A 23,568-nucleotide genomic window follows, 5' to 3' on the forward strand; every position below is an offset into this window, starting at 1 on the left:
GCACAGTCACGAGCTGGTGAGAAACGTGACCTACCATGATCCATCCTGAAGAAGTTAACAACACTCCATAGATCGTTGACAGCACAAAAAACTGGGCTGGAAATAGGTACTCATCTCGACTGGCTAAAACAGGACAGAACAAGGCTGACCACCGGCCAATGACCTGCCCCTCATGAGTGGAATGATCATCTGCAACATCCTGTACATGGATGACATCAAACTGCATGCCAGGAGTGAGCTGGCACTCATGTACCTCACTGGGATCTACATTGAGGACATTAAAATGTCAGTCAAACTGGATAAGTGTGGCTTAATGGTGGCAGAGAGGGAAAGCATTTTCATTTGTAGGGGCCCTACAAGCAACAGAAACTGGGAGCATGATCATTAAAGAGTGTGAGAGCTATAATCTAAGAGGAAACATCACAAGATGAGTGTGTTGGGCACCTGAAAACAGATACTGATGAGGAACAGGACCTAGCCATGAGTCTACCACACCTGATAGACCTAAGTGGCAGTTGGTGCACATAGTTGCAGGATGTAAGAAGCTGGAACTGTATACACCGAGAAATGGTATGGATAGTGTACAGGAGGATTTGTGTTGTGTATGGACTACAAGTCCACAAGTCTCAATAGGATACACCACCAAAGGTTGTTGAGAATGACACGGCTAAGATCCTGTGGGACTTTAGTTTAAGTCAGAGACATAGTAGTGACTGACAAGGAGCAAAAGAGTAATAATGTGGGAAACCCAGCAGCCCACAGCTGCAGCCTGATAAAACAGAGAAGTACCAGAGTGAAGAAACAGCTAAAATCAAAAGTGGTCCCAATGGTCACAGGAGCATTAGAAGTAATAACCCTGAAACTGGTAGAGTTGCTCCAGCAGATTCCAGTCACAAATGGTAAATGGTCTGTATTTATATAGCACTTTACTAGTCCCTAAGGACCCCAAAGCGCTTTACATATCCAGTCATTCACCCATTCGCACACACATTCACACACTGGTGATGGCAGCTACAGTGTAGCCACAGCCACCCTGGGGCGCACTGACAGAGGCGAGGCTGCTGGACACTGGCGCCACCGGGCCCTCTGACCACCACCAGTAGGCAACGGGTGAAGTGTCTTGCCCAAGGACACAACGACCGAGACTGTCGGAGCCGGGGCTCGAACCGGCAACCTTCCGATTACAAGGCAAACACCCAACTCTTGAGCCACAATTGCCCCCAACATCAGAGGTCTCTGTCCAGAACATTTTCTTAATCTTAACAACATTTTTTTGGCTTTAGTTCTCATCTAATATGTGTATGGAAGTATTTAAATAAATGAATACATGCAAGACCTATCTTTGACTGAGCATTTGGGATATATTTTAATATGTATTTTATTCAAAATATGTATTTATATGTGTCATATAAAGTCACTGTTATTTCTCTCTGCCATGAACTTAAAATAACTTAATGATTTAAATGTATTCATACTGAAAATAGTAGTTCTGTAGTATTGTGATGTTGTTATGTTATATTAAGTCTACACACTGGAAAAAAGGTGCAACAAGAACTGAACTTGTCATCCCACATAGCAGACCGGTCTGGCCCGGATCTGGTGTCAAGCAGGCACTGCTGGCTGACTTCTGGCATGGTAAGCTGTATGTCATCCAGTTTTGGGCCAGGCCTGGTGTAGATGACACTATTTATGTGATGGCATGCCACATCTGGCCCGATAATGGTTTGGTATGTGGCCCAGGCTCATAGAAAAAAGGTCTGGCCCGGATTCGGCGTCAAGCTGGCACTTCTGACTGACTGGTGTCTGTCAACCAGATGTGGGCCAGGTCTGGCAATGATGGCACTATTTATGTTCCTATTTTCCTATTTTAGTTAGAAGACCCAAATGCTATGTTGCAATACTATACTGCTATGGTGGCCAACGTTTCAAATGCAGGTTTGACAGGTTTATGAGTGTACACTTTATCCAAAACCTAGTGAGGTTTTGGATTTTCCTCATGTTTACCACTGTCAAGAGTGTGAATATGTATGGATGTAGTTAGGAAGCACTCAGTTTAGAAAAAGTGTGTGATTGGGTGAATGCAGCATGTTGCCTAGACCACTTTGATTAATCTGGGAGAGCAGAAAAACACTATTTAAGAATCAGTCCATTCACTATCTGAACAGACTTTCGTCATGTTACTTTTGCACTATTATGTTCTGGCACATGTTGTTATTACATGGCTTGATTAAGGTACACATCAGGCTGACATCTGGGGCCAGAGCTGAAACTGCCTGGGCCACCACAGGGCCAGCAGTGTGTCTGCAACTGGCCCGTGGCTGCACACAACTTACTCATGGTCCACATACCGCAAAGAATGACGGCCCTTTAGTGGCCCTGATTAGTTTTGCCAGAGGTAATCCACACATGGGCCAGCACAGGACCACCAGTGTGTCTGCAACTGGCCTTGTGCTGGCCCATGTGTGGGCCACCTTTGGCAAACCAGATCTGGGCCACCAAATGGCCGTCATTCTTTGCGGTATGTGGGCCATGTGTAAGCACATTGTGTGGGCCAGGTCCGGGCCATACCAATTTTGCTATGTGGGATATTGATAATATCTGATAATATAAAGATACCTTCAGATCTTTAATGCTGTAATGATTTTTCCTTTTATTATATTGGTTCCATACATATTAACTATTTCTAACATCTGGAATATTCTAATGCTTCACAAAAACCAACATTCACTACATAGTCATCTGCCATAGTCATCTGCCAAGATGACACTATCAAGTCTGAAAATGAGGCAGTACTTCTTTTTCTATGTACCACAGTCTATGGTACCAAAACTACACTGGGCAAACCAGATAACAAAAGACAGAATGCAGGTGTTTTCTCAAGGTGCATTAAATCTTATGGAACACAACAACTGACTAAAAACGTAGCCTATGAATTGGCAATTTAGGGGGCATCCCTTCAAAAGAACCACAGAAAACCAGGTTAAAATGTTACTGTGTATTTCTGTAATAAGATATTAACACAGGTGTCAGCGCTGGCCTTCAGACAATCCAATCTGTATAACTCTTTTGATTTAGCTAAATATCTGTGTGACTATAAACTTCAGTTAATTGCATTATTTTTCTTTTGTTCTTATTTCTTCTTTTTGTCTCTCTAATGGATAAACATGGACACACACACACACACATACATACAACTCAGGTGTTTACTTGGCCACTGGAATTCCCAGAAGGTGTATGATTTATGCAGTAGCACTAAATTTCCTTTGTGAATCCTACGGTGGAAGTGCAAGGAGACAGGGCCAACCAGATGGCTGACTCACAACAGTTTGTGTTTGAGTGTGTCCTCTGGGGATGCTGTGACAGCAATCAATTGTGTGGATCTACAAATGACACTCAACAGCAGTGGCCATTATCTTAATCTGAATTCCTTCTGTTTTGATTTTTTAAAACAGAAGGAATTCAGATGTGTTTAGACACAAAGTATCAGTATAAGATAGGCTTACATGTAGTCTTTTTTTCTTTGTCGTGAGTCTTCAGTCTCACATTCACACACTGGTGGAGGCAAACCACAGTTGTAGCCACAGCTGCCCTGGGGTAGACTGACAGAAGCAAGGCTGCCATATTACGTCATCGCCCCCTCTGACCAACACCAGTAGGTGGTAGGGTAAAGTGTCTTGCCCAAGGACACAATGACTAGGACAGAGAGAGCTGGGGGATCAAACTGGCAACCTTCCGGTTACAGATGAGCTTCCCAACCCCCTGAACCACGGTCGCCCAAGTGTGTGAATGTGAGAGTGAATGAATAGTGGAATTGTAAAGCGCTTTGGGTGCCCAGAAAAGTGCTATATAAATGCAATCCATTATTATTATTATTAGTCTGTTTCACAAACTAAAGGCAGATCAATGAAGAGACACAATTTGTTCTCTTTTTAATAACATTTTCTAAAAAATGGACACTTACATATTTCACGAGAAAGCCTTTTTTCAATGCTTTTAATTGTTTTAATATTGTCTGTAGTTAGGTAGGTATGACTGTGCAAATTGCTGTGAGTTTTTGAAATACTCTGATATAGTCATAATGGCTGATTTTTCTAACTATACCTTTATGCTATATTTTGGACAAAGGACAAACAATTCTACAATTCTTCGGATGGGGAAAATGTAAATAGAATTTAATGTATGTCAGTTAGAGTGATTATTTTCGTTATTATATATGATATTTATTTTTATTATTATTTAATAATTGTTTATTAAATGTAATTATTTAAAAATGGCATTCTCTGATAGCCTAGAATTAGAATTAGGGCTAAGTTTAGGGTGGATAACAATTTAAACCTCAGAGGGTAGGTAATACATTGTAGTTTACATTCAATGAATTAAAAAGAAAGGAACATAAAGGTATCCTGCTAACCCCTGGTATCCCCTCAGATTGCTGCCTGTATGTTGGGGTTTCTCCCAGTGGACAAGAGGGTTTATACCCTCTTGGGTTGGGGAACGGTTTCTGACCGTGGTCTGCGCTTATGCGCCGAGTGGCGGTTCAGAGTACCCAGCCTTCTTGGAGTCATTGGGTGAGGCACTGGATGGTGCACTACCTGGGGACTCTGTTGTCCTACTGGGAGACGACAGCGAGACCTGGAGGGGCGTGATTGGGAGGAATGGCCTCCCGGAGTTCTGTGCAAACCACAGTTTGGCCATAGCAAACGCCATGTTCGAACATAAGACTGTCCATAAGTGCATGTGGCACCAGGACACTCTAGGCCGCAGGTCAATGATCCATTTTGTATCACCAGACATAAGGCCATATGTTCTGGACACTCGGGTAAAGAGAGGGGCTGAGCTGGTGGTGAGTTGGATCAGGTGGCGGAAGAGGATGCTGGACAGACCTGGCGCACCTAAACGTATGGTGAGGGTGTGCTGGGAACGCCTAGCAGAGGCCCCAGTCCGCCGAGATCTTCAACGCACACTCCCGGCAGAGCTTCAACAGCAGGAAGACTGAGGGCATTGAATCCAAATGGACAATGTTCAGCACCTCCATTGCCATTGCTTTACTGAGCTGCGGCCACAAGGTGGTTGGTGACTGTCGTGGTGGTAACCACCAAACTGATTGGTACCGACAGGACAAGTGGAACGCGGCACGGGCAGTGACTGAAGAAACTCTGGTGTGGGAGGAGTTCAGAGAGGCCATGAAAAAACTTTCGGACTGCCACGAAGAGATTCTGGCAAACCGTCAGGAGACTTAGGTGGGGCATAGCGGTGTTCTACCTGCACTTTGTATAGCGAGGGTGGAGCACTGCTGACTTCGACTGAGAAAATTGTCAGGTGGAAGAAATCCTTAATCCCACTGGCATGTCCTCCGTGGATGAAGCAGAGTCTGGGGACGGGGATGACCTGCCAATCTCTGGGGGCGAGGACACTGAGGCACTGGTTGTAGAGCCCCTCTGGTGAATGAGGTCCGCCCTGAGTTCCTGAAGGCTCTGGATGTTGTAGGGCTGTCTTGGTTGACACGCCTCTTCAATGTTGCGTGGAGATCACGGGCAGTACCCCTGGATTGGCAGACCGGGATGGTCGTTCCCATCTTTAAGAAAGGGGACAGGAGGGTGTGTTCCAACTACAGGGGAATCACACTCCTCAGCCTCCCTGGGAAGGTCTATGCCAGGGGGCTGGAGAGGAGAGTCCGTCCGTTAGTTGAATCTTGGATACAGGATGAACAATGTGGTTTTTGTCCTGGTCATGGAACACTGGATCAACTCTTCATCCTCTCAAGGATATTTGAGGGTGCATGGGAGTTTGCCCAACCAGTCTACATGTGTTTTGTGGGCTTGGAGAAGGCATTCAACCGTGTCTCTCGGGGTGTCCTGTGGAGGGTGCTCCAGGAGTATGGGGTGTCTGGCCCATTGCTACAGGCCATTCATTCCTTATACAACCGTTGCAAGAGCTTGGACCACATAGCTGGCAATAGGTTGGACTCGTTCCTGGTGGGTGATGGGCTTTCACCTGGGTGAGGTATTCCGGGCATGTCCCACCGGGAGGAGGCCTTGGTGTTCCCTTGGACAAGCTGGAGGAGATGGCTGGGTAGAGGGAGGTCTGGGCTTCTCTGCTTGGGCTGCTGCCCCCACTACATGGATGGATCAATGGATGGAGGCAAATATATCAGAGAATACGTCAAAACACCCCCCCCCCCCCCCCAAAAAAAAAAAAAAAAGAAAAAAAAAAGAACTGACTGCAGAACTTGCAGTCAGCCTTTTACCAATGGGCCAGAGAGGTTGACCTATGACAATCTGGGAAATGGCAGCATTGAGCCTGGGGAACTGATTGGCAACTGCATCGAGGATAAGAGGCTGGACAGCAAGGTATACTTCTGTGTAGGTAGTATCTGTCGGAGGACTGAGGGTGGAAATGACTTTTAGGCAGATTGGAAAAAAGCCTACAAGCCTGGGGTTTTCAAAGACTACCCATCTGATCCTCCATCTGCTGTTCGATGCACTCAAACTGCTCCTCCAAGAAGTCTGGGGAGTCTGTGTGTGGTCGTGTCATTCTGTCATATTTCAGGAAGAGCTAGGACCCCAATGCAGGCTCATAGGCAGACTTCAAACCTAAAACAGCCTTTTATCGAATAATAATCCAAGAAAGAAAGCAATAATTCTAGGGATGACGTGTAACTAAGCAATACTAAACAAGGACCACCAAACAGAAACTATAATAACAGCGACCATAGAAACAGGATGACGTGACAAAGGCTATGGGAGACACAGCAGGTAATTAGGGAGAATAGACACTCCTGGAACACAGCTGTATGAGACCGGGGAGAGTAAAACGAAACACACACGGGGCAAGCATTACCAATAAATCCACTGCTTTATCATTCAGCAACAGTGTGGATTTCACAACTCTTGCACCTAGACCTCTCAATCTAAATGTGTCTTAAGTGTATCAATTCACAGCCAAAAGCTGTTTTAAAAATTGAAGCATATTTTATTAAGTAAAAAAATTCTCCATATTAGGTCACCATGATCCATCAATCATAGAATTTTATATACTAATTATTCTACCAGCCAAGTGACACAAGTTAAGGTAGGTACTTGTAACTTATCTATGTAGTTTGAAACTTGTGCTATATGGTTCAAGGCAGGAATGACAGGAAGAACCAAACAAGCTGTGTAATCTTATTTCATACTAGCTGGTTACTCGTTTCACATAGAAAACCTTCAAATCCTTATAACAAGTATAAGTGGCGAATCAGGAGAACTCACCAACAGGCGATGGTGTGCTGCCACTGCTGGATAGGTGCTGAATCTGAAGTCTCTGAGTTAATTGCGGTGGCACCTGAGGCAGGGGGCTGATGACTGATGGGATAAGAAAAGAGTAGATCCCAGGTGTGTAGTGCTTCATCTGGGCCAGTGGGGAACTGCTGCGAGCCGGGACGCGGCTGGCCGTCTTCATCACAGTGATGGTCAAATGACGTGCTGAGCACTGAATGGTCAGAGGTTTGGAGAAAATGGGAGACCATCGTATGAGCCCCTGGTTGCAGTTAATGTATCTGGAGCAGGTGTGGTACCACCTCTGCACTCCGGAGATGCATGGTGGTGGAGTTTAGTGTCATCCAGGTTGACTCAGAGACTAACCCTGTAACACAGACACATATGAACAAGGTGTGGAGCTGTCCAGTCTGCATTTCTCTGTTAATCATTTCCTGTGTCCTTGTTTCCTACAGGTATAAATGAATCAAGATCTTACTGCTTACATAGTTATCTTGAGGGGTTTTAGTCTTTAATTCTAGTTAGTTTTCTATTCTTTGTTTTTGTTATCTTGAGAATTGCTTTTGGTTTGTGTTTACTTCTCTGTGTTTCAGTTTAGCATAGCTTCCCCAGTGTTTCTTGTTAAGTCTTCGTCTCTGTCCCATGTTTGTTACTTCCTGTTTTATTTTGATACTCCTTTGTCACTTGTACTTTGTTTTAAATTCTATTGTCTTCTTGTCTTGTTTCCTAGATTCTACTTACCTGAGTCTCATTTACCCCAAGTGTTTACATCCCCTAATTGCCCTCTTGTGTGTGTTTAGTGGTGTCTTTCCCTCAGTCCTTGTCACAATGTTTGTTTTCACTTCTTGTGCCTTTCCTGCCTGAATTTCTGCATTTTTATGGGCTATGTTATATGGATTATTAATTTTTCCATCAGTTTAAAAAAAGTGAGTTTTCAGTAGTGAAGGGTAAAGCGAGGTTTTGTGAAACACTGAAATATTCAAAGCATCTGTGCTGAATTTGTATTGAGACTTTGAACCCCATCTCCACAAAGACACCAGTTAGCTAATTTGGTTATTCCCTCATTTTGACAATACTAATCTGAAACAAAGTCAGAGACACGACCTGCATAATTCCAAACAGAGGTATACATTTTCTTATAAAGGTATAAAACTTAAACCTTACACCTTTTTTTGTGGTAATATTACACATCTTTGGAGCTTCCGGTTGGGGGCTTGACTCCCGACCAGGGCATATGTATCCAGTAAGGGTCCCTAGGCTTGACTACAAGAACTCAACACATGGATCCTGGAATGCCTTGGAGAACTGTAGAAGATCAACAGGACCCGAAGAGCCTTCATCAGGAACTCACTGGGGATGTGGTGAACAACACTAGAGGCAAACTTCAAGCCAAAAGCACAAGTCACCATCAAGAATATATAAGTGGGCAAGAGATGATGATGTTGCATATAGTTAGGGATGGATCAGGTGACCCTGAATCCTTCCTTAGTTATGCAGTGTAGGCTGCTGGCTCTCTTCCACAGCATGCCCTGTCTTCCTTCTCTCACCCCAAACGGTTGCAGCAGATGGTCCCGCCCCTCCCTGGGCCTGGTTATGCCGGAGGTTTCTTTCTGTTAAAAGGGAGTTTAGGGACTTCCGGTAATGGTGTTTACTGAGTAGACGTGTTTTAGGTCTGCTCCGCTACAGGTTCAGGATTTACCTTGCCATTGTCGACTACCCAAGATCCAAAGAATGTCAAAGTCAAAGGGCAAACAAGACCGAGACCGAGAAACTTCGACACCTACGGCACCTGTAACTGCAGCCGAGATTAGCTTAATGCTCGAGGAGCATAGAGCTGCATTGCTAGCGGACTTTAAGTCATCCTTTGAGGACTTGTCCTCTAAGTTAGACAATGTGCAGTCTGCAGTGCAGGACCACGGTCAACGCATTAACTCTTTGGAGTCAACATCGAATTGGACCAACCTCTGGATCAATTAGAGTCTGAATGCTTTACGCTTCGCAAAGACAACAACTGGCTAAAATCCAAGGTGGCAGACTTGGAAGGTCGCAGCAGAAGGCAGAATATACGACTTGTGGGATTACCTGAGGACATTGAAGGTCCACGCCGCTTCTAATAAAAGACCAAATAAAATACCTGGTAATCCGTGAAGCTGGTAGCTGAGCTTGCAGAGAGCTCAGCTACAATGGCCATAGGATCCGGCTATATGAAGATTACAGCCCCGAGGTGGTGAAAAACTGAGCTGAGTTTAAAGACGCAATGTCTGAACTTTATAAGCGGGGATTTAAACCTGCGCTCCTCTTCCCGGCTAAACTGTGCATCATACTGCCCTTAAGGTTGCCCACTCTCACCTTTACTTTTCACTTTAGTAATAACGCCTCTCTCTGTGACTTTCAGAACTGTCATGGTCCGTGGACTCAGGGATTTTGTGTTTGGTGTATTTATTGTTATTATTATTATTATCATTATTATTTGTGGACTGTTTTGGATGGTTTGTGTTTTGGTGTTTTTGGATACTGGGTTTCTGGGTTGGTGCTCCCTCTGTTGGTCCCTGGTGTTAGTGTTCCCCTGTCTCGTCAGGTTAATCAGGTCCAGCTGTGTCTCCCACCTGTGTGTGATTTCCCAGTGTCCCTCTGTGTATTTATAGTGTGTGTCTGCCTGTGTTCCTTGTCGCGCCGTCTGTGTTCATTCACTGTGTTCCTCTGCGTCTCTCTGCCCAGCCTTCCTCATCTGCCATCTCTGTACATCTCCCGCTGTCCTTATGTTTCAGGTTTGTTTGTTAGTTTTTCCCAGTTTAGGTTTATGTTCAGTCCCTGGCGAAGTCTGTGGTCCCCACATGCTTCAAAAGATCCACCATCATCCCTGTGCCCAAGAACAGCAAACCCTCATCCCTGAACGATTACCGGCCAGTCGCACTGACCTCGGTAGTAATGAAGGTGTTTGAGAGGCTGCTGAAGAACATCATCTCCTCCTCCATCCCAGACACCACAGATCCGCTCCAGTTCGCCTACCGACCCAACAGATCCACTGAGGATGCCATCGCCCACGTCCTGCACACCACCCTCAGCCACATGGACAAGAAACAGGGTAACTATGTGAGAATGCTGTTCGTTGATTACAGTTCAGTGTTTAACACAATAGTGCCCTGCAGACTGTTCACAAAGCTCAGGGATCTGTGTGCATGGGTGTTGGACTTCCTCACTGGCAGAACTCAGGTGGTGAGGGTGGGTAGATGCGTCTCTAACAGCATCACCATCAACACAGGAGCACCTCAGGGATGTGTCCTCTCGCCACTGCTCTACTCCCTCTACACTTCAGACTGTGTGGCCACCCATGGCTCCAACACTATTGTGAAGTTTGCTGACGACACAGTGGTGTTGGGTGCCATCTCCAACAACGATGAGGCGGCCTACATGGACGAAGTGAAGAATCTGGCATCGTGGTGCCAGGACAACCACCTCCAGCTGAACGTCGGCAAGACCAAGGAGCTGGTGGTGGACTTCAGAAGGAGTCAGCACAGAGACTACAAGCCCATTATCATCAATGGAGCTCCAGTGGTGAGGGTGCAGTCCTTCAAGTATCTTGGTGTCCACATCTCCTCAGACCTGACATGGTCTGCCCACATTCAGGTCCAGACCAAAAAGGCTAGGCAGCGCCTGTACCACCTACGACAACTGAGGAAGTTCGGGGTCTCTCCAAAGATCCTCAGGATTTTCTATACAGGCGCTGTGGAGAGCATCCTCACACAGAACATCACATCGTGGTTTGGGAACAGCTGTGTGAAGGACCAAAAAGCTCTCCAGAGAGTGATCCGTACAGCAGAACGCTGCTGCAGGATTGCTCTCCCCCCGCTTCAGGACACCTACACCAGGAGATGCCGGACTAGAGCAGCGCAGATACTGAAGGACCCGTCCCATCCTGGCAACAAACTGTTCCAACTTCTGCAATCTGGTAGAAGGTTCCGCATCATCCGGGCAAGGACAGAAAGACTCAAGAGGAGCTTCTATCCCCAAGCCATCCGGGCCCTAAACACACACACCCGCCCTCTCACATCATCTATAACTGACTGAGACAGGACTCTCTTCCAGACACTCTAAACCCAGGCACAATGTACATTTCAAATTCCTTTAATTTTAAATATGTTTATATTGTCTATTCTGTAAAATAGTCAGATTGTCTATTCTTATTAATGTACAGAATTCACCTGCTTGCTGCTACTACTGCACATTCACCCAATGTATATACTATATATATATAATGTTCTTCCTCTACACCCCCCCCCCTCCCCCCATTTTTGCACATGTCGAGGAGCGTGTCAGGTTACATTTCACTGTGTGTTATACTTGTATAACTATGCATGTGACAAATAAAGAACTTTGAACCTTGAACCCTGAATATATACTTTAATTATGGCATCGGGCAATTACTCAACCAAAAAAAATTGCTTCGAGTTGGGTACAGGAACTTAATAGTCTTAAGTTTGGGGAAGGTTACTGGGACAGAGTAATTGAAAAAAATCATACCTCAGCCTCATGCCTCATGTGTAAGACTCTCCCTTATTCAGTTTAAGACGGTATACGGATTACACTTCTCTTATCTATACTACCTAAAATATACCCGGGCATTCCTGACCTGTGCAACAGATGCAGTACCTCCCCCTGTGATTTAACTCATATGTTTCTTACGTGCCCGACACTTCAGTTATACTGCACTTTTTATTTTGAAGTGCTCTCTCATGTTTTGAGCGTTACACTCAAATCATGCCCACTAGTTGCCATTTTTGGTGTTTCTGAAGATGCCACCCTAAAACTTAGTCATAAGCAGCTGGATGTTATTGCTTTCACTTCACTGCTAGCACGATGTAGAATTTTGCTGTCTTGAAAAGCTCCTCACCCTCCAGCCTGATCACGTTAGCTGGAAGATGTTATGCTCTTTTTAAAAATGGAGAAAATAAAATTCAGTCTCAGAGGAAATGTTAATAAGATCTCACAGATGTGGCAGCCTTTTATTATTCTGTGTGGGGTTTTTTTCCCTTTTATTTTGATTTTATTTTTTATTGTTATCATCCAAATTTTAATGGCCTAATCTGTATTGAGATATGTCTTTGTATCAGTTGGTGCTTGCTTTATTGGGCCTGATATGTCAAATTACATGTAAAAACTCTATAAATAAAGGGGGGGGGGGGAGTTTTTCCCTTCCCACTGTTGCGAAAGTGCTTGCTCATAGGGGGTCATATGATTGTTGGGTTTCTCTCTATGTATTATTGTAGGGTCTACCTTAAATAAATAAATTGAATTGAATTGAATTGAAGAGTACAGGATCTACCAAGGAGATGCTCTGTCTGCTGTTCTGCATAGACCTGAACCCCCTCTGAGAGATTATTCACTAGATTACTAGGCTACAGATACTGAATACAGAATGGAGCAACTGTCAGCCACCTCGTGTACATGTATGACATCAAGATGCCAGGAGTGAATGAAACATCAGTTCACTGATCCACGCCACCAGGATATACAGCAATGACACTCTAATGTCATTGGTGTATAGGAGAAGTGTAGTCGGATGGTAACTGTAGAACATCTGACTAATATTGTTCATTAATGCTGCTTTAATATACCTGTTTCGTGTAGTATGCTGCGCACGCACGCAGTGAGACAGCGCGAAAGTGAGACCCGCCCCCCCGGGAGTGAGGTGGCTTACATGTAATGTCTGCTCAGTTACACAGTAAACAAAGCTTGCTAGTAATCACGAATCCAGAGTCTTTACTGAACATCAAACAGTAACCAAAGAGAAGGTAGTCAGAACTGAGGGGATTGAGCTACCGGAAGGCAACATTGCAGACATAGAAGACAGCTAAGTACCTGCGCATCCCACAGGCAAATGGAAACCATGAAGAGGCTGCTAGGAAAGCTGCAACCACCAAGTACCTGCAGATGGTCAGGCAAGTCCTGAGGAGTCAGCTGGATGGTAAAAACAAGATCTGGGCTATCAACACCTACGCCGATGATCAAGCCGTCAGACTCCAACACTCAGCGACTGGACTGACACACACACACACACACACCTTCATACACGTCACCACCTCAAGCACTTATCTGCACAGTCTGTTAAGTAGTCGTCCGTTTTATTTTGATACTCCTTTTAAGTCTCATGTCTGTTTGAAACTAAAAGAGTGCAGCTAGTTTGAAAGCCCAAAAATTACAAAACAAATGGAAATCTGTTGAGTATGTTGTGTGCTCACAATCAGCTGCCTTAGGGTGTGATGAGTTCATTGAACCACTTCTGCACATTGAGAACATGCCGCTCTTGCTTGTCTGCTTCTTTGCCTTTGCAATCAAAAACAGATATTTTTGCACTTTTATAACTGTGGCTATTGTTCTCTTAGTGTACTGTGTGTGTATAATTATAAGTATGCATTGCATGTTTTTTTGTTTGTTTGTTTGAAATGGCAAAGTAACCTGAGCTGAATGCCTTCCTATCAAAATGTCTGCCTGTCCAGTTCATCTGCATAGACACAGCATGAGTCAAACAATCCAAAGACCTCACATGGTCATGTGATGTGGGTGAATCATACTGTGCATTGAAAGCTAGATACGTTGTTGAAATGTAAGTATTGAATCTCCATCTCTAGTTTTCACTTTATTCTGTTGCCTTATCAGGCTTCATTTGTCTTCTTCCTGCAGCCAACTATAACCAAAACATAGACACAGCAGGCTTAAACCTCTGAAGAGGAGGAAGAGTATTTTTATATTCTATATTCTACATGTGGGAGAGATTGCTTGAGCAAAAGGAGGCAGTTTACACAGGCCTCTGTATCCTTGGGAAGAGCTCACTTTGTTTAAATGAGGAAGAATGGTCTGTCATCCGTCTCTCCATAAATGTACTCTGTCCATTTGAGGAAGCAACCCGAGAGATGTCTCCTGAAAAACATGTTTCTGTGTCCAAGGTGATTCCCCTGGTCTCACTGCTTCTCAGAACCACTAAAGCTTCAGAGTCTCAAGGTAGCAAGCTAGCTGCTCAGCTGTCAGGGCATTGTCACCATCGCTTCAACTCTACTGAAACATTTTATGATTTTGCTGTCTGCACCTTCCTGGACAACAGATTTAAAAACCTGGGATTCTGTGACAAACGTTGACTGTGTAAAAGCCAGTGTTGGGTAAGTTACTTTAAAATAGTAACTTAGTTACATTACTAGTTACTTCTATCAAAAGTAACTCAGTTACTTCAAGTTACTCGTTACTTTCAAAGTAACTAGTTACTAGGGAAAGTAACTTTGGTTTTACTCAGAATTCTCTTGTTAATGTGTTGCTTCCATAACTTTGCCAGTCTTCTAGCTTGCTTACTTGCCACAAGTGCACTGTGCCACCTACCAATAGAAAGGAAAAGATAATGTGCATGTTTCCACGAGAGAAATCCCACGCCTGGACCGTCATTGACCGCTGCCATGATTCTAGCCTACGTCACAGTGTCATGTGCGCTTTTCACATCCAACACAAAAACTGCAGTCGTGGTGCTTTGATTGTACTCAGAACTCGGAAATTCTGCCTTCTGAATAGGAAGATGTAGGTAACACCAGACTGCAGATGAGCTGCATACAGGGCTGGACGGGGACAAAAAATCGGCCTGGGCATTTTGACTAGAGACTGGCCCGCCATTATAGGAAAAATCATAAAGCCTTTGAATGAAAACAAACGCTGTTGTGACAGTGATGTTCACTGTTTTGATGGTATATATGCATCAATCGTTTGTTGTAAGATTCAGATAATCATTTTTTAAAAGCAAGACATTTTAAATTAGAATAAGAAAGAAAAGTATTTCTTTTTGCCCACCTCTCCCTGTTAATGCCCCACCTGGCGCCCCTGGCAAAACTTTGCTAGATCCGCACCTGCACAGTTACCAGCTGTCAGCTACCTAAAAAGGATCCTGGTGTTATCTGTCTCTCAGAAACAGTTCATAACTTCCCTTCAACTCATTCATGTCACCTAAAAGGTAAACCTGTTTCTCCATCACCTGTTCAGCTCTGATGATTCAGTAAGGACATCTCCTGGTTTCATCTTCATGTTTCCCTCTCACCAGATAACCAAACCGACATCATGACCAGCAGCTTTTTTGCAGCTGTGGCTCCAGCAAACATCAGCTGATACTAGAAATTAATATTAAATAAATTCTAACAACAGCTGATCAAGCTTAAACGTGCTGCTGTTGTTTAACGCGACATCGGCTGGTTTCCTGTTTCTGGCGCAAAGTGGGCGATAAACAAACAAGAGAGCCGATCAGCTGATCATTGATCAGTTTTCATGATTGAAGTAGAAACGGGAAAGGGAGGGGGAAGAATGAAAGAAGAAGAGGCAGCTGTGCAGCAAAGACACAGAATAACTCCAGCTTTGTGCCTATTTCAATGTAGCCGAATTACGGGACAAACTGTTCCTTTTCACCTCAATAAGAAACGCGTAATATTTTCTCTGAATACCAGACGGGACGGTTGGCAACTCTAATAACTTATGGACAAAATAAAGTTTAACATCATTAACTTCATAGCACCCACCCAGCTGTATAGAAACTCCGTCATGCTAGCTAGTACGCAGTACGGAAAAAGTCAGAATAACGAAAATAAACTCCACCTAAACTTGGTTTATATCTGACCCAGATAGACTGCAGGTCATAACTTCTTACCTGAAGTTCAGTTCACACTTGGACCGGCGGCCGCCTCGGGTCTCTTTTCCTTCTGCGTCCCCTTTCCCTCATCCACCTGCTGCCTCCACCACTTGCTAATGTTACAGAATCTGTGGAAGCTCCGCGATAGCCACCACACGAAGTAACGAGTAACGACCCTATCTAAATCCCAGTAACGACTAACGCGTTCCTGATTTTGACATAATAACTAGTTACCGTGCTCGTTACCACAATAATAACGTAGTTACTGTAACGCGTTACTTAATAACGCGTTAGTCCCAACACTGGTAAAAGCTCAACTTCTAACTGAAATGCAGTCCGTGAGTCAGATGTCAGGACATTCATCATCCGCCACCAGCTCTTTCCCAACTCTAGAAACTACCTCAAGCTCTTCTGGAGGGGCTGCTTCATCCCCACCTGCAGCAAAAGGTTTCCATTTCCATCATATGTGGAGCCTGTTTATGTTTTGCGGTGGCTGACCAGCATTCTGATCCGTAGAGGGTGACTGGGCAGATAATGATCTTGTAGATCTTTGCCTCAAGATGGCAGATGACAATCTGACATCCGTTACTTGATACCAATTCGTCCAAGCGGCTTTGGCCCTTGCCTGGATGTCAGGGAGGATATCCACATCACTACTGATCATCAGGTACTTACATTCATTGGTCTTCTTTAGGTCTTCTTAATCTTCATCAACATCTTGTTGGGTGTCCATGTAATCGGTCTTCCTGGTGTTGAGTCTCCTGCCATAGTCAGCCAGGCATGTCTTCCATTGCTGCATGTGGTGTCGCAGGTCTGTTCTGGATGGATTTGCCAGGAAGACGTTGTCGGCATAGAGGAGTGACCATGGGTGAGGTGTTTGGAGATCGGTAATCTTAGTGTCTATGCAAAAGATGAACAGGAGGGGCGAAAGGGCCGTACCCGGGGATACACCCACGTTGATGGTGAGACTCCCAGGATGGGCATCCAGGATCCGTACAAATATCTTCATGGTATGGCATAGAAAAGGGATTGGGCGGTAGTTGGCCCAGTTGATGGCATCGCCACTGGCTTTCCAAATTGTTACCGTGATGCGGTTGGTCCAGGCTTCTGGCACTTTGCCATCCATGATAAAACAATTGTGATACTTTGCTGGCCAAGGAGTTTCCAGGCTCCTGCTGGGATATCTTTGGGGCCAGGTACTTTTCCATTTTTCACCTTCTTCATGGCGTCTTTGACCTCTACTGTCATGATTGGCAGGACTGGGCCATGAATAGGGGTGGCGCTGTGGATTGGCGGGTGGGGAAATAAGCAAAAATAAGATTGCCAAAAATATTGCACCTACATACTTCTTCGAGAAACAAAAAAGTCACAAAATACCGTCACTGTATATAGAAGAATCTGCAGCACATGTAAATTATGTCACTGCTGGTGCTTTTCAGATGGGAGCACCTCATTAGCTGTATCTGTATGTGTATAAATATTATTTTGTTTTCAGCACTTTTTATTTTCAGCACTTTTCTAAGCTTACTGCAGTGCTGAAAATAATTCCAAATGTAAATGGTAAATGGTCTGTATTTGTATAGCGCTTTACTTGGTCCTAAGGACCCCAAAGTGCTTTACACTATACACAGTCATCCACCCATTCACACACACATTCACACACTGGTGATGGCAGCTACATTGTAGCCACAGCCACCCTGGGGCGCACTGACAGAGGCGAGGCTGCCGGACACTGGCGCCACCAGGCCCTCTGACCACCACCAGTAGGCAACAGGTGAAGTGTCTTGCCCAAGGACACAACGACCGAGACTGTCAGAGCCGGGGCTCGAACCGGCAACCTTCCGATTACAACGCCCAACTCTTGAGCCACGATCGCCCAAATGTCATTCTTATATTTAAGGATAAATGAACATAAAATGACTTAGCAAAGAGTTAAACTACCACATGCCACTACAGCTTTAGTCCACCTTGGAAGTGATCAAAGTCAAAAGATACATACATTCGTCTTTCAGATGATGATGGTGGAGAGCACTGTCAAATACATCTATCCAAAATTTACCATAGCTGTTCACTTGAGTTAACATTTCATGATTGTGATTGTGATTGACATCACATTTAAAACTTTAATAGGGTCATTTCATCTCTAATCAACATGGACAACATGGTTCTGGGACATTTTGACCCAGCATTTTGAGTTTGTGGTGTTTCTGTGATTTCTTTGTGTTTTACTTTTCTGTTATTTAGCAATGAATTTAATTCTGGTCTTGCTTCTATGTATAGTTATAATCAATGTTCCCTCTAATTTTTCATGTGCCTGAGCGAACACAAACTCCCTGAGCTGCCCTTGGACCACAGTGAACAACAGCAGACGTGTGCACTGTGGTCACGCCGGCATCCAAGTTACATGGTTTATTAAAATAATCAAATTACAGCATTTACATTTATGTTAGACGACTTTTAATTAACTGCTTTACATTTTTTGATTGGTCGACACGGAAAAAAGTACCACAGGCTTTTTAGCGTTTTCCTTATAAAATGCAGTTTTTACTGTTTCTTCCCGCAGTAAATATAAACAACGACAGTATTCAGGAAGAAAACCAAACATTGCAGATATTTTATCATAACTCTGGTTTTACGTGGTCGATCAACACAATTTAAAAACTGGTATAAAGTCCACACTTTTTCCGTCAGTTGTTCCGTCTGTCCTGCTCACATCTCCAATGGTTGTACACGTTGTCATTAAACGTGGCTTCACTCCACATCAGCCAAGCCGCTTTGCTAGCTAAAACACTTGCTAAAACACCGGTTTCGGCACATAAGGACACTGTCATAGCCTGTCAACCACGATGATTAGCTGTGTATATACGAATGTGAATCGCATCATTGGCTGGACAGGATAAGGTGGCATCATTCTAATCCCATACGGGAGCAGCCAATCACTGACTAACACTGCAAAACAGAATTGTTAAAGTTTTAATTTTAATTTCAATTCAAGTTAGATTTTTTGTGTGTGCGCAACACAGATTTTCTGTGTGCAGAGACCGTGCCAGCAGTGCAGGCCCCATCTAAAGATAAGATGGGGCCTGATTATTTAAGACCTTGTATGTGAGGAGCAGGATTTTGAATTCTGGATTTAATAGGAAGCCAAAACAGGAGAAATCTGCTCTCTCTTTCTAGTCCCTGTCAGTACTCTTGCTGCAGCATTTTGGATTAACTGAAGGCTTTTCAGTGAGTTTTTTGGACATCCTGATAATAATGAATTACAGTCGTCCAGCCTGGAAGTAATAAATGCATGAACTAGTTTTTCAGCGTCACTCTGAGACAGGATATTTCTAACTTTAGAGATGTTGCACAAATGGAAGAAAGCAGTCCTACATCTGAAAGATAAGGTCAAAAATGGCTCCATGATTTCACAGTGTTACTAAAGGCCATCTTGTCATGGCCCGCTGTCCTCACTGGGTGCCCTGCCATGGTGTTGTGTCATCATGTTCCCCATTTACTTGTGTGTGTGTGTGTGTGTGTGTGTGTGTGTGTGTGTGTGTGTGTGTGTGTGTGTGTGAGAGAGAGAGAGAGAGATCTGGTATTCCTCCAAGCAGGACAAGCCCAGAGAGTGGTGTCCCCGTCATGGGACTCGCCACACCGGAACGCAATCACACCTGCAGCTGATCAGTCTCATCTCGAGAGCAGAGCGGCTGAGCATCCATCAGCGCTGGATCGTTGTCTGAGAAACTGTCAGTTTCCCAGTTGATTTAGATATCAGGAAGTGTGTGATTCTCGGCTAACATGCAGTTTTCTAACAACAGCTTTTGTGGTGTTTCCTGCAGGACCTCGGAAACAGGTGGGTCGAACTGACGCACGGGTTTTGGGAACAGAGGAAACGCAGACACGGGCCATCGTCACCAGAAGAAAATATTCTGCACTTTGTCACTCACCTCACTGTAAGCAAACAGTCTTCATTCAAAGAGCCCTGCGTGTGGGTTCTGCATATCTGACAGATCTAGAGTAAGCATCTGGTTACCACTGAAGTATATTACCTTCCATTTATATGGCATGCTTTAATCTCTGTAATAAAATATTGTGGTCGACAGTATCGAACGCTGCACTGAGGTCTAGCAGGACAAGCACAGAGATGAGTCCACTGTCACTAACACTGTGATGAGTTCTGAAACCTGACTGAAACTCTTCAGAGCACAACTACTCTTTCAAGAATTTCAGCTAGAAAATGAAGGTTGGAGATTGGACTATAATTAGCTAAAATAGCTCAAGTGATATCTTTTCAAGTAATGGTTTAATTACTGCCAGCTTGAAGGCCTGTGGTATGCAGCCATTAATAGAACTACACTGATCATATTTAAGATTGGAGCCTTAATTAATGGTAAGACGTGTCTGAGCAGGCTTGAAGAAATGGGATCTTATAGACACATTGATGATTTGGAGGAAATGATTATTATGTGATTATATCTCTGATGTGGTTATGAGTATTTATTTTTAATCTTAAATTTTTATTCAAAGAAATTCATGAAGGCGACTGTTTTGATTTAGCACTATGTAAATAAAATTGAACTAATCAGGTTGAAGGAAGGCTCTAACAGAGCTCGTCAGGCTTTTTTTTAACCTGATTTTTGTTTCTAAGAAAAATGAGAGCCACATATATTCATTTAAAATTTCAGTAGAACAGTAGCAGCATAATGTCCTCGTAAGTGGATATCAGGCCCTTGTTGAGCAAAATCAAGTATTTCTTTCTAAATAACCCAAAATGTGATGTCCACATATGTGGACGCCAGGTCCTAGGCGGTTAATATTTTCTGCACCTGATAGTGACTTGTGCCATTGCCTTCAAGTTGGCCTCCTTTGTTGCCTTCCATGGACCCATTTAGTTGCTGCCATTAGTATCTTTAGCCAGAAGCCTTGAATGACGTTTGTTTCTGACACTTTCCTCCTCTCTGTGCCAGATTGGATGTCTGGTCAGACTCTAACCCTTCAGGGTTTTTTTCCTGTGGTCTGCTCTTATGTCCACCAGTTACTTTGTGTTGTCATGGAGCTCCTTTCTCCCAGATGGTTTTCATGAACAATACATGTATTTCATGTATTGTTCAATCTCTATTTTCCTGTGCACCCTGTATGGATACTTGGAGAGCAGGCCATTAGTTCTCCTTGCCTCTGCTTGTCTGGTGTGTCTCTTCAGCCTAGTAACCAGTTGTGTGACCATTTGTTTTTAAATTATGATTTCATTCTTTTTTTTTGATACTCGATACTTAAAACGTTTGAGTATCGAGTTTTTTGTTAATTTGTTAAGTGATTCTGTTCATTGTTTCCTTCTTAAAATCTATTATAACTGTCTCCGTTTTGCTTATTATTGTTTATCAAGAGATCTCCATTTTTAATTTTACAGTCCTACAAAATGTAGGTTATATTTTAGGACTGAGTGTCTGTGTACCTCTGTCTGTCTGTCAGTGTTTTGTTTGGATGTACTGAGTTGTTCTTCTGTTCTTAGCTTTCTTACTCTCTTTAGTTAATTCCCTTTGTGGGTCCATTCTGTTTCTCCTTCTGTACCACCTTTTTCTCTATGTCCGCCTGTTTTCTCCTTGTGTCAACTTCATCATATCCTCCTGTTCTGTTCTGTGCCACTTCCTTATTTTCTCAATTTTTCCAAGTGTACAGCTCACCTGTTAGAATCGCAGTTTAGCCAAATCACCAGTTTAGAATCACTAGTTAGCCTAACCCCACAAACTTGATCAACATTGAAAACATTATTTTTCCGTTAAGCTTCTGCCTTCCTGCATTGTATTCCATGTTTATTAAAATTTTACATGGCATCCAAACATTTTTGGAATTGGGTTCTACTCATCCTGTGTTGACATGGCATTTCCCTGCAGCTCTTAATAGGAAAACATGCCATAGGTAAACATTGTGGTGAACATGTTTCTAAGGACTATATGCAGTGTTTTTTTTTAGAAAAGGGAAGCTGAGTCATCTGTTCTTTGTTTTATCGTTTTATCAGTTTTTCTTGTATGAATTAGTTTATATTATTAGTATTATTTACCTAATTATCCAAATAACATTCACTCATCAATATGTTAAAGTCTTGTTGATGCTTTTGAGAAGTCGTCAAGATACTTGGTTTTTCATTTAGACTCAAAAGCTCAAACCAGGACATGAGGCAGGGTAAATTGGATTACACATGTTCACAGACAGTCTCCTGTACTTTGAGGGAAGGATTCTAACATTGTTGGCAATGTTACTCTTTGTAGGTTGGTGTTATTCACACAGCAGTCACTGGCTATTGCAGAGGCATCCTGCAACTTCTTAACAGTCTCCTTCAAGACAATGTTCTTCCTTCATTGTGGGAAAAAAGAAGGGGTAAAACACTGCAAGAATAATTCATGAGGTTTAATTTTAGAAGTATAACTCATACTGTGTATGCTGTGGATAGAAACCACAGAGCCACCGAGCACAAGCTGAATAAAAATAGCATTAAAAACAGCGAGATGGTGCATAGAGAATTGACAGTTTGATAGAGCCGCTCTGCACCCTGCAGTACATTCAGTAAGGAGTGCTCATTCTTTTGTTTACTTTCCTATAAAAACTAACAGTGTTAGTCTACACATATAAGGAGAATAGTAAGAATTTATTTCATTTTGATTATGCAGAAAATGAATGAAGATATGCACAAATCTGAACATTTAATTTAGTATATTCACAAAAACCGGAGCTTCTAGTTTATTGCAGATACCACTGCACCCTATTAAATGTTGTATCCTTGTTAGTGAGATGCACACCATGCAGTACAGATCATTTTAATTTAAGTGAGATTAGTTTTAGTTTTAATTAATAGGTTTTTTTTGTATTACCAGATTTGTTTTTCTGCTCTTGCTCTTGATGAAGGCGGTCGCACTTATCTCCTCTCCTCCTCTCCCTTATCTTCCCTGCTTATGTCCTTGTCTAGTCTCGTGGTTTTTTTGTATTTTCCCTGGAACACTCTCTCACAGTCTGTTCTCTAAAACCTAAAAGAGGAATTATGGATTTGATCAACTGGTCCCTAAATGCAATCGACACCCCTTTCTCAACGAGAAGTTTGGGCTTGGGTGAGCCTGAGTGCTGAAGATATCTACCTATTTGGAACCATGGTAACAGGGTTCTTGCTGATCGGAGCTGGATTGGCCCTGACTTATTGAAGAATTAAGAAAGCGGAACCGGCTGTTCAAACCCCCACAAGGCTGCCCGCTGGGATTGGAACGATGGGAAGAGGTATGAGTTTCTCAAAATGGGCTCATTGAGTGCAGCACGGATAAGATCTTGGAGAGGCTACGGCTGCTGTGAATACTCAGAATAAGATCTCTGACTGCAGACTGGATACATCTTGGAAGGGCTAGCCCGGCATAACATCTCTGAGCTCAAATTGGATGACATCTTGGGGCTCTTTGAGCACAAGAATGACAACATCACCAAGCGCAAGGTTGATAACATCATGGAGAAGCTCACGGCTCTCCAACGGGAGATTGAGAGACCAGTGTTGGACTGTAGAACTGCTTTGAAATTCATATGAGCTGTTCGCACTAAAGTAAAAAGCACCATGACTTCATGCGGATACCCTCGCGGCGCCAGCTGCGGTCGCAAGGCTGGAGCTGAACAACAACACCCTGATAACGACTGTGTTTA

General features: G+C 43.5%; 1 protein-coding gene across 1 annotated transcript in view; it reads right to left on the reverse strand.

Annotated features, from left to right (window-relative positions):
- LOC146493865 (retinoic acid receptor beta-like) overlaps positions 1 to 23,568 on the reverse strand; it is a 229,692-nt gene that overhangs the window by 139,806 nt on the left and 66,318 nt on the right. Inside the window, exon 3 of the mRNA XM_085149712.1 lies at positions 7,251 to 7,623. Coding sequence (XP_085005838.1) covers positions 7,251 to 7,440 — 190 coding nt within the window. The 5' untranslated portion in view covers positions 7,441 to 7,623. The remainder of the gene's footprint in view (positions 1 to 7,250; positions 7,624 to 23,568) is intronic.

This window comes from Neolamprologus multifasciatus, chromosome 22 (assembly GCF_963576455.1).
Source record: "Neolamprologus multifasciatus chromosome 22, fNeoMul1.2, whole genome shotgun sequence".
NCBI classification, from domain to species: Eukaryota; Metazoa; Chordata; class Actinopteri; order Cichliformes; family Cichlidae; genus Neolamprologus; species Neolamprologus multifasciatus.